We start from the raw sequence: 16,259 nt of genomic DNA, 5'->3' as shown, positions 1-16,259 counted from the left end.
ATGTTGTTTTTAAGCAAAAAAATTTCTAGTTTTTTTTTTTTTGCTATTTAGCTACCTTTTTTTCAAATTCAAGTTTCTTCCTACATTATTCAACCTGTAGATGAAAATAATAAACACATAAAATTATGGGCATACTTGGAGAGCATCATCAAAATATAGGAGAATGCTACTCTGCCTCCTTATTTTCACCTATTCATTTTAAGGATATTATGAGATATTTTTACTGATACCTGGAAATGTGGATTGGATAAAAAGTTTATAGTCTAAATCTTTATTCGTATACATAGAGATGCTCTGAGAATTTGCCTGATATAAGATGATGTGCACGAGACCTGAATGAGGTTGTACCAAGTTCAGCTCTGAAATTAGCGATATTTACCAAAGCAAATAAAAATGGAAATGGAATTCAACAATGTTTTCTCCCTGCTTAAAAACTGAGACCTTGACTAAAAAAGATGGATTGTCCATATGCTGGATTATGTAAAGTAATTTACATGGAGATGTCTTTGAAGATTGTGAAGAAACTTAATTTAGCATAAATGACTCTCCTATTTTTCCTTAGGAACATAATGTATGTGTCATCAGTGCAGTTTATATGAACTATACTAATGGCACATTTCTCAGCAGAAGATATTAGTAATAATCTGTGAAGCTCTAAATGGGTTAGCAGCAGGTCATTTACATCCCTTTAACCAAGATTTTACATTGTGAGAATTATAATTCCTTATTTTGTTTTTAGCAGCTACATCTCTCATGCAATTGGCTTACTAAATCCTTCTTTTTAACATCTATTAATATCTGCATCTCACAGAAGAAGAGAAACTTTTTTTCTTTCACCTTGAAATTTTCCCATGCCGTCACTCTGCTTAACAACTAATTCCTACAACACTGTCAAACTATTTAGTAAAGCTGTATTACTATGATACTCCTCATCTTTCCTATCACCTATCCTTATCTTCTTATGACTATAACTTTGCTGCTTGTATCTTACAATATATTGTTTTTTATACCCTAGTATGATTTATGTTGTTTGCATAGCTAGTACTCTATGACTATCACTAAGTGTTGCATCTTATGATTTATGATGAAGTGTTGTATTTCACGATTTATGATGAATGCATTTTCATGTTGCATATGATCATGATTATCACTATTACTTGTATGTACACCGAGAGCTTATGCACCGGAAACAAATTCCTTGTGTGTCCAACTGCACTTGGCCAATAAAGAATTCTATTCTATATCAAATTGAATTACTATAGCTGACCAGAGACATAGTAGAGGAAAACAGATACCCTCCCAAATGCATACACAGAATAACAGAATTGGAAGGGACCTTGGAGGTCTTCTAGTCCAACCACCTCAAGCAGAAGACCCTATACTATTTCAGACAAATGGTTGTCCAATCTCTTCTTAAAAACATCCAGTGATATAACCCACAACTTCTGAAGACAAGCCGTTCCACTGATTGTTCTCACTCTCAGGAAAATTCTCCTTATTTCTATGTTGGTTGTCTCTGTTATGTATGCAGGAATCTGCATAGCAACAGCCATCAGGGGGCGTTGGCCTGGACAGTTTCGGCGGGAAACCTAGGGCCAACCCCATTGGCTGTTAGCTTACCTGAGGGAAGGGGAAGTGAACTGAGGAATGAGGGCTACCTGGCCAGGTATATAAGGAGGCCAGGTAGCCCTCATTCCTCAGTTCACTTCCCCTTCCAATAAAGAGCTGAACTCACACACCAGCTGGCGTCTCTCTTGCGTCGGACCCACTACACAATAGTGGCGATGAAGGTGGGATTGCTGCCGACCAAGAGCTGAAGTCACTGGGGAAACGCTCCGCGAGCTGAAGGGAAAGGCATTTTTTCTTCTTCCCCCCACAACCGCCAGCCGAACCGGCAACGCCAAGAGCCACATCCACGACCAACTGCCGCCATGGCTAGAGCCGGACAACCCTGCGAATTCGAGACCCGCCGCCCCGAAACCTGGACCCGTTACCTGGCTCACGTTGAACTGTACATGCGGTTCAATCAGATATCGGAGGACGGTGCAAAGGCGGCTGCCCTGCTCTGCCTTGGGGGACCAGCGCTGCTGGAAGTCGCCGCGAACCTGTTCCCCCAGGAGGCCATCAACACCGTCGTGTACCGAGACCTCGTGGCCAGGCTCAATGCACATTTCAGGACCCGGCGCTCCAAGGTGGCCACACGGTCACAATTCGAGAAAAGGGACCAGTGCCCCGACGAGACCGGCGCCGACTTCCTCGCCGCCCTACGGGAAGCTGCCGTCGCTCGTAGGTTCACAAATTTGGAGGAGCGACTACGGGACTGGCTGATTTGCGGCCTACGCGACAGGCGGTTGCAGGAGCGCCTGTTTGAAAGAGAGGAGGGCTCTCTCCAGGAAGCCGAGGACGCCATCCTAGCCCACGAAGCAGCCTGCGGGGCCGTCCAAGCCTGCCAGGGAACCCGGCCCGGCAACCAGCGTCCACCGGCAAGGGGCCACAGAGGAGGACAACCTGAGCATCGACCTCCTCCAGCGGAAGTTGACCCCCGACCAGCGAGCCAGACGCCCAGACAGGCCCAGGCCTCCCAGCAACACTGCCGTTCCCCAGAGGTGCGCAGGGTGTGGTGGGAACCACATGCGCAGCCTCTGCAAGTTCCGGTCTGCCACGTGCCGGGCCTGCAAGAAAACAGGCCACATAGCCGCCGTCTGCCGTAGCCGCCGCCCCTGAGAGGAGATCCACGAGCTGCAGCCGAAGGAACCGCCGTTCGAAGGTACTGGGGCCCCCACCAAAACAAAAATTGGCTATGTCGAGAGCCGGCTGGCCATTAACCACACGGGTAGCCACCGGCTGCTCAAACCCAAAATTAGATTAACAATCCGTTTGCAAGGTGTCCCTTGCAGCATGGAGCTTGACTCAGGATCAGCGGTCTCGATTATTTCGGACGAGACCCTTAACCACATAATTAGCCGGAGCAAGCAACGGATTAAATTACGGCCTACTAAATTAACCCTGACCGATTTTCAGAATTCGCCGGTCAAGGTGAAGGGGGAGGCCACCATTTCAGTGGGGTTTAAGGGTCACGAAGGGCACCTGGATGTTGTAGTGGTAGAGGGCCGCAGAGCCAGCCTGGTCGGGCTGGACTGGTTTGAGGCCCTGGGAATCTCAGTATCCGGGATCCATCGGATCCAGGGGGACTCCGTTGAGGCCGTTTGCCGGGAGTTCGCCGACGTCTTTGACGGGTCATTAGGCAAGTACACCGGGGCCCCCATATCGTTCAAGCTTAACTTGAATGTCTCCCCCGTTAAGGTCCGGCCGCGGCGAGTCCCGTTTGCGCTCAAACACAAAATCGAGCGCGAACTAGACAAGTTGGTGGCCCAGGGAATCTTAGAGCCTGTAGATGGAGGGGAGTGGGAAACCCCCATCGTGACCCCCCTCAAATCCAACGGGGAAATAAGGATCTGCGCCGACTATAAGTGCTCGGTGAACCGCGCCCTAAACCCACACGCTTACCCGGTTCCCGCGGTCAGCCACGTTCTCGCTTCCCTCCAAGGCGGCGCCATTTTTGCAAGGCTCAATCTTGCACAGGCGTACCAGCAACTCACGGTCACTAGGGAAACAGCTGACATCCAAACCATAGTAACCCATAGGGGGGCGTTCCGGGTGAACAGGCTGCAGTTTGGAGTCAGCGTTGCTCCCGGCATTTTCCAGGAGGTTATGGAAAAGACACTCAAGGGCATTCCAGGAGTCTGCCCCTATTTTGATGACATCCTGATCGCAGGAGCATCAGCAGAGGAACTGGCAGGGAGGCTTAGGGAAGTGCTGGCAAGGCTGCGCACAGCTGGCCTCAAACTCAAAAAGGAAAAATGCAGCATAGGCGTTCCTTCCACAGAATTTGTGGGGTTCAGAGTAGACGCCAGGGGAATCCACCCCACAGAATCCAAGGTGAGGGCCATCAAACTAGCACCCACACCCAAGAACAAAGCAGAGCTTCAGGCATTCCTGGGTCTGCTGAATTTCTACCATACATTCCTCCCACACAAGGCAGCCATCGCTGAACCGCTCCACAGGCTGCTAGACAAACAGGCAACATGGGTCTGGACGGCCACCCATGATCAGAGCTTCAAGGCCCTGAAGGCATTGCTGTCGGACAAGTCCACAGTAACCCATTTCATCGAGTCCAAGCCCATTTGTATCGCCTGCGATGCATCCCCTTATGGTGTGGGCGCTGTCCTAAGCCACCTTGAGCCCAACGGGGCACAAGTCCCCATAGCATACTATTCTAGGACACTGTCTGGAGCAGAAAGAAACTACGCCCAAAAAGACAAAGAAGCCCTGGCGATCGTGGCAGGAATCAAGAAATTCCACGATTACTTATATGGCAGGGAGTTCACTGTCTTCACAGACCACAAACCACTCCTGGGCCTGTTCACCACAGACAGGCAAACCCCCCAGATTCTGTCCCCCAGGATGCTCCGGTGGTCCATCTTCCTTGCAGCATACAATTGCAAGCTGGTACACAAGCCAGGGAAGGAGATGGGCCACGCAGACGGTCTAAGTAGGCTCCCCCTAGACACACACGACCCAGACCCAGCACCAGCCACAGAGATCCTAGCCCTGCAGGAACTACCCGAGTGCCCAGTTCTTGCCAAGGACATTGCCAGCCACACAGCCACAGACAACATCATGGACAGGGTGCACTCATGGGTTTGCACAGGGTGGCAGGACAAATCCCAGGGACCAGAGTTTCAGGCCTATTTCATTAGACGCGATGAAATCTCCACACACAAAGGGTGCCTCCTTTGGGGTAGCAGGGTCATCATTCCACCCGCACTACGCGCCAGGGTATTGGACTCCTTACACGAAGGGCACCCGGGGGTGGTCAGGATGAAGGCACTGGCTAGGAGCTACCTCTGGTGGCCCGGGTTGGACAAGGAGGTTGAGGATCGGGTCAAGGCCTGTTATACGTGCCAGAGATCCAGGCCAGAAGTGCCACATGCACCAGTACACCGGTGGGAGGCCACACACATGCCATGGTCCCGCATTCACATTGACTATGCGGGGCCATTCCAGGGTCAACTATTTTTAGTAGTGGTGGACAGTCACTCCAAGTGGTTAGAGGTAGTCCCTGTCCCCAACATGACCTCGGGGAGGACAATCCAGGTGCTCAGAGCTCTCTTTGCCACACATGGCCTCCCCGACGTAATTGTGTCTGATAATGGGCCTCAGTTTACTGCTGCTGATTTCCAGGCGTTCTTGAAGGCGAACTGGATTAGGCACGCCACCTCTGCGCCTTTCCATCCATCTACCAACGGGCAGGCCGAACGGATGGTAAGGACGACCAAAGACGCACTCCGGCGCATCATCAGCGGGGACTGGCACCACAGACTGGCCAAATTTTTACTAGCCCAACACACAACACCATGCGTGGCTACCAGCAAGAGCCCAGCAGAACTGCGATGGGGACGGCGCCTCATCACCAAGCTGGACCGCCTACACCCAGACCGGGTAGCAGCCGAAACCGGTAGGGCAACATCACCATCATCACCATCACCACCAGCATCACTACCATCACCATTGCCATCATCACCCACACACAGGGTCCTCAACCTGGGGGACCTGGTCTGGGCAAGGAACTATGGGGCTGGACATCCTTGGGTTCCGGGGACAGTGGTCGGGAAAACAGGACCCCTTTCGTACATTGTAGGGGTGGAGGGGGACAGACGCATAAGGCGGCACATCGATCAGCTCAGAGGAAGAGTCCCTGAGCACGTCACACACGCCCCTGAGCGCGTCACACACGTCCCTGAACTCAATGCACACGATCAACAGGAGGACCACACTCCAGGAGGGGTCAACCCAGCTGAGGACGTCACAGGGCAGGGACCAGAGGAGGAGGACTTCCTGATGCTGGCTCCTTGCAGCCCTGCACAAAGGCCTCAGGAACCCACGGTCCAAGCCCAGGGGCCAAGCACACCCAGACGATCCACCCGTCCACACAGGACACCAGCCTACCTGTCGGACTATGTGTGCAAGTGACCCTCACACAAGGACACCACTGTTTTTTTTTATATATATACTCATAGTTATAGTAGTTGCATGTTGTTGTTGTTATGTGGGTCTTCTCTAAGGGGGGAGGGGTGTTATGTATGCAGGAATCTGCATAGCAACAGCCATCAGGGGGCGTTGGCCTGGACAGTTTCGGCGGGAAACCTAGGGCGAACCCCATTGGCTGTTAGCTTACCTGGCCAGGTATATAAGGAGGCCAGGTAGCCCTCATTCCTCAGTTCACTTCCCCTTCCAATAAAGAGCTGAACTCACACACCGGCTGGCGTCTCTCTTGCGTCCGACCCACTACACAATAGTCTCCTTGATTAGTTTCCATCTATTGCTTCTTGTCCTGGCTTCAGGTGCTTTGCAGAATAGGTTGATTCCCTCTTCTTTGTGGCAGCCCTTTAGATATTGGAAGACTGCTATCATGTCACCCCTGGTCCTTCTTTTCATTAAACTGGACATATCCAATTCCTAAAACATTTTTTATATGTTTTAGCCTCCATTTGTGTTATTAGCCATACACAAATATATGTGTGGCTAATAGGAATAAAGATGCTTCCCTGAACTATTTGTCTCCATGTAATCCAGTGAAGGAAAAAGTTTCCCAAGGCTTGAGCCTGGAAATACTTCCCATCACCTGCCAAATGATCCTCTTGATGGACGATACTGAAAATTAAATATGCATGCAACAAGGCTATGACCTCCTCAGGATTCCCTTGGACACTTTCAGAATTCCCCAGCTAGCATGCTGGCTGGGAAATTCTGGGCAATGAAGTCTACACATCTTAGAGCTGTTGACATGGAGAAACACTGTTCTAGGGTATGCTTGGGGAAAAAAAGTAAAGAAGGAAGCTGTTGTATAGCCGGTTCTTGGTAGGCATTGAGGGAGACGGAAGGTTCCAAACAGTAACATGCTTTATTGAAGTCAAGCAGAAAGAACAGAACTGAAACAGTGGCTGCTGTGTAGCTATTTATACGGTTTGCCACTAGGTGGTGACCAATAGATGTGAAGAAAGCCATTCCTGCCTCAAATCTACCAATGATAGCCCTGGAGACAAGTCTGGCTTAGTCAGTAACCGTTACACATACACACCATTGAGCAATCGTTAATGCAGCATTTAAGCAGACACGTGAATCAGTACAAGCAAAAACTCCAATACATTACAGAAGCCACAAAAGTGTGATTGAAGTTCTGTCTCTTTTTATATAGGTCTTCTTTGATCACGCCTTATAGACCTCCTGCATAACCTATTAGCATCTCCATTGAATTATGATTTCTCCTTATACCATGGTTTGCTGTATTTTGGAATAAATATCCATTACTGTCATCAACACTCAGTCTTCCATATTGGCACCCAAATTATTTTCAAGTAAGAGTGAAGGATCAGTAGAAAAAAGAATTGTAAAGGAGTAAAATAATATAGTAAAGAGAAAGAGAAGAATATTGAAGACATCCTTCCCACCCGCAGGACACTGGATAGGAATTTCTTTTTGTTGTTAAGTCAAATCACAGAAATGTCTTGTTTTAATTGTAATGAAACCATGGTTTAAATTAAGTGAACAAGCCTGGAATAAGCATGAAATACCATGCTCCTCAGGAGGTTCACTACAATCTTCCCTCTCATTCAGGGAAAATCAATTTCCTTTTATTTCCCTGCAGGACCATCAAACCATGGTTTATGATTCTGGTGTGTAGGGGAAGCATAAACTATATTTTCTGAAATATATCCCTTATGATACAAGTAAACTATTAAAAGTTAGGCTGTAAAAAGTACCTTCTTTTCCAATTAACTTCCAGAACACATTTTTTTCAATATTCACCAATAAGTAATCCATTACATTTAGTTTCCTTTGAAGAAGGTACAATATAACTATTTTTTTTGGAGGGGGAACCTCTTGTTGAATAATTTTGGCTATGTTTTTAAAAATGGTAGTCCCAGTAGGCCCTTGGAAATCTGAACAAAATAAAACAAAATGATATTTGCAGATGATGCCCCCCTAAATTGGGACCAATTGTCTTAGCCTCATGACTCATTACCAGCATAAAAGATGGGTACCCAAGGCATTCATTTTTTTGTAACAGTGATGGCTGGAATTCATCAGAGCTGATTGCATACATTCTTTCTTTTCTTGACTTATATATTTTACTACCATGCAAAATTTGCTATGATTTTTTATTTTTTTTCCTTTTAAACAAGCCAATCTCAAACAAAGCACCGGCTCTTCCTTATTAAATACATGGAGAGGAAGCATGCAGTGAGCTGAGTTGTGCAAAGCAGACAATTCCTTTGCGTGTGAAGACTGTGCTAATTCAAGCCTGTGTACTCTTTAAGGAAAAAGGGTAAGAAAGCATAAACACAGCTGGCAAAAATTGTGGGGTGATGTTTCTGTGTATAACTTCTTTTAAGTGGGGGGACTTTGTGTTAATATCACTGCATTTCTCACTGCATCTTGCTCAATAGGTTTCAACAGGGTGCTAAGGGATGAGAGAAGCTCAAAGAACATGTCAAGGCTGTCAGGAAAGTAAATTATATTTATTGCCTATTCCCCCCCCCCCCCAATTTGATTTCCTGACAGGAGTTTCCAGGGCAACTGTGGACTTCAGTTTCAAGCTTTCCCAATGAAACTCAAGAATGCAATTTCAAAGATGTTGGAGAATGGGGGGGGGATTTTACAGGTCAGCACGCCTATAGCTGCTCTATTGGATCTTCAAGCTTGTTTCCTATCTTTCTTAAGCTATTATCTACTCAGCAACAGGGTGAGGCAAATTGTTCATGCAGCCAAGGCAGCTGCTTAAGCAGTGTCCCTTTTAGAGAAAGCACAATTTCTGCTGTATAGCCCTGGATCTTTTGCAATGTTATAAGGATATTGGGGCAAAACCTTGGCATAAACTCTAAAGTAGACTTGAGCATTTTAAAGCCCTCAGGCCACATCCATTTGGGTGTCCCTGTCTTGCCTGAGTGTATTGCTTTTATTCCAAAGGAAACTGCTATTCTTTTTTCAATTTACATATGTCCCATTTATGCAGTACCTTCACAGTTCTATTGGTCTGGCCCTCCATAACACTCGTAGTTTCTGATATGAGCCACCCCTGCTCTAAAGGAAGAATTCTTTAACCCTGGAAACTTATCAGGGTCAGGGTAGAGCAGTGTTTTCAATCTTGTCAACTTTAAGATGAGCGGACTTCAACTCCCAGAATTCCCCACGGTGGCTGAGAAATTCTGGGAATTGACATTCACATATCTTAAAGTTGCCAAGGCTGAAAAACATTGGGGTAGAAGGAATGAGTGATAGAAATCATTCCCACTTATGTCAGCTCTAGGTGGCTAGATATACCATATATATCCACATATATATTTATTATTTGAGATTCTGGGTTGTTGTTTTTACTGATTATAAGTGCCATGTCTAAATGAAACCTATGCCATACTACACAAAAGGCTTCAATAAGGAGAGTGATGTCTGCATATGTTTTTTTTGTGTGTGTGAGGAAAAAAAGTGAAAACAAGCAAGATGTGAATGAAGTTTACATCATAACAGTGTATCTGCCATCTTGCCTGCCTTGAAAGACGACTCTATACCCCCACTGGGAAATGCTGCTGAGGAAACTCATTCACTTTAAAGATATTTTTGCTCTCAATTCTAGGCATGATGAATAACTGTTTCATTCAAAATAATATTTTAGAGCCTGAATGAGAAAGTTGTGATTGGATGGATAAAGCCTCAAGAACGGAGTGCTGAAAAGTTTAAAAATCAAAGCATTGCATGACTCAGTATTGTACATAGACATTATGGAAGCAAGATTACAGACATAGAAAAATATGTGAGAAAATAAATGATAGCATAAACTAGTTTTCACTCTATTTCTCTCTTTTTCTGATTCTCTCTCTCTTTAATCTCATTACTTAATTTCTTCAGCTCACTATTTCTTACTCTTTTCTGTGCTTTACCTAATTTTGTTTACCCAAAATAAGTTAAGCTCATACTGGGTATATATTTGGTTATTGAATTTTATCCTTTATCTTTATCTTGTAAGAATTCTAGGAAGAATGCAGCAAAAATGCATAAAACAAACAAATAACATGTTAGTAGAAAATTAATGTCAAAAGGAATGTATGCAATGGCAACAGGCTGTCATTCTACCTCTTTAATGCACTGCATTACTTTGACTTAACAGTTTAGGAGGTGATTTGCATGACAACAATACAGTAAGCAGCACAACAGCATGACAATGTCCGCCCCATGTCCTGAGCATGGCAAAAGAGGCGTCCATCTTCTTGCCATAAACTAATTTCATACATACCCAGTAGAGTACATCTGTCCAGCCCTCCATGGTGATGCACTGAAACACAGTTAACATGGCAAAGGCAAAGTTGTCAAAGTTGGTAATGCCATGTTTGGGTCCCTCCCATATGGCCCTACACTCAGTGCCATTCTGACACTGCCGTCCATGTTGAGATATAGGAGCACAGGGAGCTGGTTCTTCTTCTGCAGGTGTATCTTAAACAATGGAAAGAAAGATCAAACAATTAAAATGGTGCAATGAAGTGGTAAGGGAAAGAGTTATTGGGTTGCAAATGAAGACAAGGGATTTAAGCAGTGGTGGGATTCAGCCGGTTCGTGCCAATTTGGCAGAACCAGTAGCTAATTTTTTGTTGTCCAGGCCCAGAATGGACTTCCAGAAGCGGCATCCACACAGAGAACCGGTTGTTCACATATTTGAATCCCACCACTGGGTTTAAGTCACTGACTGTGTTGCACTGTGTGTCAAAACACAAGACATATTAAAAATTGAGCATTATTGCTTATGCAAAGGAAAGGCAATTCTGCATTTGTAAATAGGCAAGTTGAGTGTTTTTTAGTGTAAAAGCACTTTTTAAATTTTTTGGACATGACTTTAAAAAATCATTCATCTTTTTGCTTGATGGGGAATGCTGATGAAAACTACACAAAGCTGTTGAGATACTCTTGGTAAGAATCTTGTCAAATTAGAAACAGGAACTGAAAATTCTTTTGTTCATTCTTGACAGAATTAAATATCATTTTTTTATTTTTATTTATTTATTTGTTGGAAAGATTACTTGTTTAGTAAATGGTTTGCTCAGGGGATGATCCCTAAATTCTCTTAATTTCTCTTCTGGCTATTGGGGATGAAATAATACTTTATAATGGGCATTTTGTTACCCTCTTTTTGGATATACTGTGACCTACGTAGTATGACCTCTAGTTAAAGGACTTCAAAACTATGACTGAAAAATCCTATGGCCTTTCCTATTATTACTACATACCCTTTCGTATTATTAAAAGCTAAATGTATCAGTCACTTCAATTGCACTCTTTTCTTCTTTTCCTTCTCCTCCTCCTTCCTCTCCTTCTCCATCCTAAATTCTCTGCATATTGGGGTTTTACGGACAAACAGCAATATGCAGACAGTGCCTGCTTTGATCTTGCACTCTGAAGCTACATTCATGAAAATCTCTGCTTCAGTTTAAGTTGCTTCATGTTTCACACAGAAATATGGCTGCCACAAAGCCAACATGTTTTTTATTCCACCAACTAGATCATTTGGGAAAAGGGAAAGGTCAGTGTGGAAGGAAAGAGAGAGATATAAGTCTGTGTTGAGGAAGGAGGCGGTTAAAAAAAGAAGATCCAATTTATTTACTGTGTATTTTTGTAATGCTAACACACACACACACACACACACACACACACACACACCTCAGTTGCAATCCTTGCACAAAATACATAAAAGTTAAAGTTAAACAAGGCAGGTGCTTTTATGTCTCCAATTACAGCCCACCAAATTACAAACATCTCTCTAGACTACATAGATTATATACATGAAATGGTGACTGAAGGTGTCCACAGGGTATGATAAAAAAAATCAAGATGGCAGCTGTGATAGTAGGATTGAGAATCCATCATATTTTATGTGCATATTTTATATGCAATGTGCATTAAAAAGAGGTGGAGTGTTTATCCCATCATCACAGGTATCAACCTGACTTTTTTGGACACCTTGGCTTATTCTTAGCATCATTCACTTATATTACTGCAATAAATTGCATGTGAGGCAGCCTTGGAAGACTACTTGGAGACTTCAATTGGTCCAGAATGCAGTAGCCCCCTTATTGCTGAATAAGAGTTGCATAACGACCATATTCTACAAGCTAGACTCCAGCAGTATGTGGATTGAGAACTACCAGAAGTGCAGGCAGGATTTCGAAGAGGCAGAGGAACTAGAGATCAAATTGCTAACATATGCTGGATCATGGAGAAAGCTAGAGAGTTCCAGAAAAACATCTACTTCTGCTTCATTGACTATGCTAAAGCCTTTGATTGTGTGGATCATAACAAACTCTGGCAAGTCCTTAAAGAGATGGGCATACCAGGCCATCTTATTTGTCTCTTGAGAAATCTATATGCGGGCCAAGAAGCAACAGTGAGAACTGGACACGGAACCACTGATTGGTTCAAAATTGGGAAAGGAGTCTGGCAAGGCTGTATACTGTCGCCTTGCCTATTTAACTTATATGCAGAGCACATCATGAGAAAGGCAGGGCTAGATGAATCAAAAGTTGGAATTAAGATTGCCGGAAGAAACATCAACAACCTAAGATATGCAGATGATACCACTCTAATGGCAGAAAGTGAAGAAGAACTAAAGAGCCTCTTGTTGCGGGTGAAGAAGGAGAGTGCAAAACTTGGGTTGAAACTAAACATTAAGAAAACCAAGATCATGGCATCTGGCCCTCTCAATTCCTGGCAAATAGATGGGGAAGAAATGGAGGTAGTGACAGATTTTATTTTCCTGGGCTCCAAGATCACTGCAGATGGGGACTGTAGCCAAGAAATTAAAAGACGCTTGCTCCTGGGGAGGAAAGCCATGACAAATCTAGACAGCACACTAAAAAGCAGAGACATCACCCTGTCAACAAAAGTGCGTATAGTCAAGGCTATGGTCTTCCCAGTTGCAATGTATGGCAGTGAAAGCTGGACCATAAGAAAGGCTGAGCGCCAAAGAATTGAAGCCTTTGAACTATGGTGCTGGAGAAGACTCCTGCGAGTTCCTTGGACTGCAAGGCGATCAAACCGGTCAGTCCTAGAGGAGATCAACCCTGACTGCTCTTTAGAAGGCCAGATCCTGAAGCTAAAACTCAAATACTTTGGCCACCTAATGAGAAGGAAGGACTCACTGGAGAAGAGCCTAATGCTGGGAAAGATTGAGGGCAATAGAAGAAGGGGACGACAGAGAATGAGGTGGCTGGATGGAGTCACTGAAGCAGTAGGAGTGAGCTTAGATGGACTCCAGAAGATGGTAGAGGACAGGAAGGCCTGGAGGAACATTGTCCATAGGGTCGCGATGGGTCGGACACGACTTCGCAACTAACAACAACAAACGACCATATTGGATATGCTGCATTGGTTACTAATAGGTTTCTTGTCTCAATTCAAAATATTGTTCTTAACCTATAAAGTCCTACATGGCTTGGATCCTGGGGACTGGCAGAACTGCCTTTCCCACATAGAACAAAGCTTCTGACCCATCAGCATATGCCCCCTCCCCTGGTTTCAGGAAGTGAGGAGGGCCAAGTTCTACAGACAATGTTTTGGATGATAGTTCTTTCTGCTTAAAGGCCAAATTAATGACTTCATCATAACAGAATGATTATGGAGGATGTTGGGATACTGAGGAATAATCATCACCATTTGTATTTTTAGTTCTTGATAATTATGATATTTTGTGCTGCATTTTTATGTTAGAATTATTTTAATCTTTGGTTTAAAGTGTTTTATGTGTTTCCGTTTTATGGATATAAACCATCAGGAGTCTGTCAAAGTCCTCCAGGGCATAAATATAACAAGTAAACAATTGTCACTAACATTTTTGAACAGTAACTGCCATAATAGTAGAATATGATGGTTGTTTTCAGTATTGCCAACTTGAATCCAGACCAATAAGCTAATGACAAAACCAAAGTCTTTAGGATAAACTTCATATCTTAATTGTCAAGGGCAAGGATCCATCTCATGGAGTATACTATAGAAACGGGGGGGGCAGCGGGGGGGGGAAGTTTGTAAATGTTTACAGAAGTAATCCAAATTCATCTAAAGGCATACAATTTATTAAAAAATACCCAACTTGCCAATTCAGAAATCAGATTTCAGTCAAATTCCAAACATCTACATATCCTACTAAAATCTTATTTAAAGAATCTTTATTCTTTTAAAACATAACACAAAGGAATAGACCAACTTCTGTTTAAAAGATGGTAAATATTTTCTAGAAGTTTCCATAGCTTGGATATTGTCACAGAAGATCCCTTCTTTCTAGGAAATTTCTCCCTGAATTCAAAGAGGTCAAATCAGAGTAAGTAATGTTAAGTGTTAGTTGATTATCAAGTTTGCATGGCATTGTTACACATTACATCCATCTTCCACATATATTAAAGGCTATGCCAAAATGGAGGTCACTTCAGTACATTACTTACCAGTGGCAATTCCTGTTAAGTAGCAGGTTTTGTGCATCTTTCCCATGAAGAGCTCCAACCCAATGATGGCATAGATAATTATGACAAACAGCACCAGCAGGGCAATGTGCAGCAATGGGACCATAGCCTTGATAATGGAATTTAACACCACCTGAAGGCCTATAATGACAGAGATAGCATGATAAGAACAAACTCAGATAGTTAATGGAAGAAAATACATGGCAGTCAAAGCTTTGAAGAAGAGCAGGCTGAACTGGAAGGCGGAGTTAAAATGTGATTAAATTTAGAGTCACAAGAGACTCAAGTCCATCACCCCGTGAATTCCATTGACTTTTATCTAGCGCCAATTCAGCTTTGAGCATTGGTTGACCAGATTCTTGTACAGGTATCAGTAATAAACTCTTCTGTGCTTATTGGCACCTGACAAACATCATCTGTGAATTTACAATCTGACTTTGCCCAGGTTCGCCTGGTGCGCCAGTTGCGGCCCTATCTAGACCGGGATGCCTTGCGTACAGTCACTCATGCGCTCATGACCTCTCGGTTAGACTACTGCAATGCTCTCTACATGGGGCTGCCCTTGAGGACCACTCGGAGGTTCCAACTGGTGCAGAATGCAGCCGCGAGAGTCGTGTTGGGGGTCTCCCGATACTCCCATGTTACACCTCTGCTCCGTGAGCTGCATTGGCTTCCAGTTGCCTTCCGGGTGAGATTCAAGGTGCTGGTAATGACCTTTAAAGCCCTACATGGCATGGGTCCGGAGTACCTTAGGGAGCACCTGCAGCCGGCATCAACTTCCCTCCGCCCAGTGCACTCCCACAGAGAGGGCCTCCTCAGGGTGCCACCCGTCAGAGAGTGCTGACTGGTGACCCCCAGGGGGAGGGCGTTTTCTGTGGGTGCGCCAGATCTGTGGAACCGTTTACCGGTTGAGCTCCGGATGGCTCCTGACCTTCGCTCCTTCCGATGTGATCTAAAGACCTATTTGTTTGAACAAGCCGGCCTGGTCTGATGGGTTTGGGTTTTATCACTGTTTTTATGTAATTTATTTGTTGTATTGGGCATTATGGTTTAATCTCTTCTTATTTTTTGTATTTCTGTATTTTAGTATTTATTGCCCTGTTCACCGCCCTGAGTCCTTCGGGAGAAGGGCGGTATACAAATAAAATAAATAAATAAATAAATAAATATCTCCTTGACATTTTTTACCTATTCTACTTACAAAAGGGGACATGCAGTGGAATCTAGTCTACAAATTAAACTGATGGTCTAACATTTATCACATGCTTTGTATTACTAACTAAAATATTTTTTTTAACTGAAATAAGGAAAAAAAATATTAGAAAGGATCCTGGTTTATAGATGGACCAGGTAAAAATTTAGTTTGTAAGCCACACTGTCTTACAACATTTCCACATTTCCTTAATCTACATGAAAAGTGTGATGAATTGATACTCCCAGATTATAAATTTGCTTGATTTCTGGTTTTAGAAATTATGATGATTGGTTATTACTGACTGTCTATATCCTATATCTCCTTTATCCTATACCAAAATTGAGAGAGCAAATAAGATACAGCAATTTATTTCTGTAAATTCAGTTTTGTTGATTCAAAAATTAACTGAATAAGGATACCATATCACTTTTTACTTAGAAACTTCTGAAGTACAAAGCAGAGATGCAGGTTTTGGTGGTTTTACTAAGTTACTGTTTGGGGAAAAA

The 16,259-nt window shown here is 44.0% G+C and overlaps 1 protein-coding gene across 1 annotated transcript in view; it reads right to left on the bottom strand.

Moving 5' to 3' along the window:
- CACNA1C (calcium voltage-gated channel subunit alpha1 C) overlaps nt 1-16,259 on the bottom strand; it is a gene marked incomplete at both ends in the record, with an annotated part of 522,454 nt that overhangs the window by 173,078 nt on the left and 333,117 nt on the right. Inside the window, 2 exons of the mRNA XM_083366796.1 lie at nt 10,352-10,548; nt 14,541-14,699. Coding sequence (XP_083222922.1) covers nt 10,352-10,548; nt 14,541-14,699 — 356 coding nt within the window. The remainder of the gene's footprint in view (nt 1-10,351; nt 10,549-14,540; nt 14,700-16,259) is intronic.

This window comes from Vipera ursinii, assembly GCF_947247035.1.
Source record: "Vipera ursinii genome assembly, chromosome: 6".
Lineage (NCBI taxonomy): Eukaryota > Metazoa > Chordata > Lepidosauria > Squamata > Viperidae > Vipera > Vipera ursinii.
This window is presented reverse-complemented; position numbering and strand designations above follow the sequence as displayed.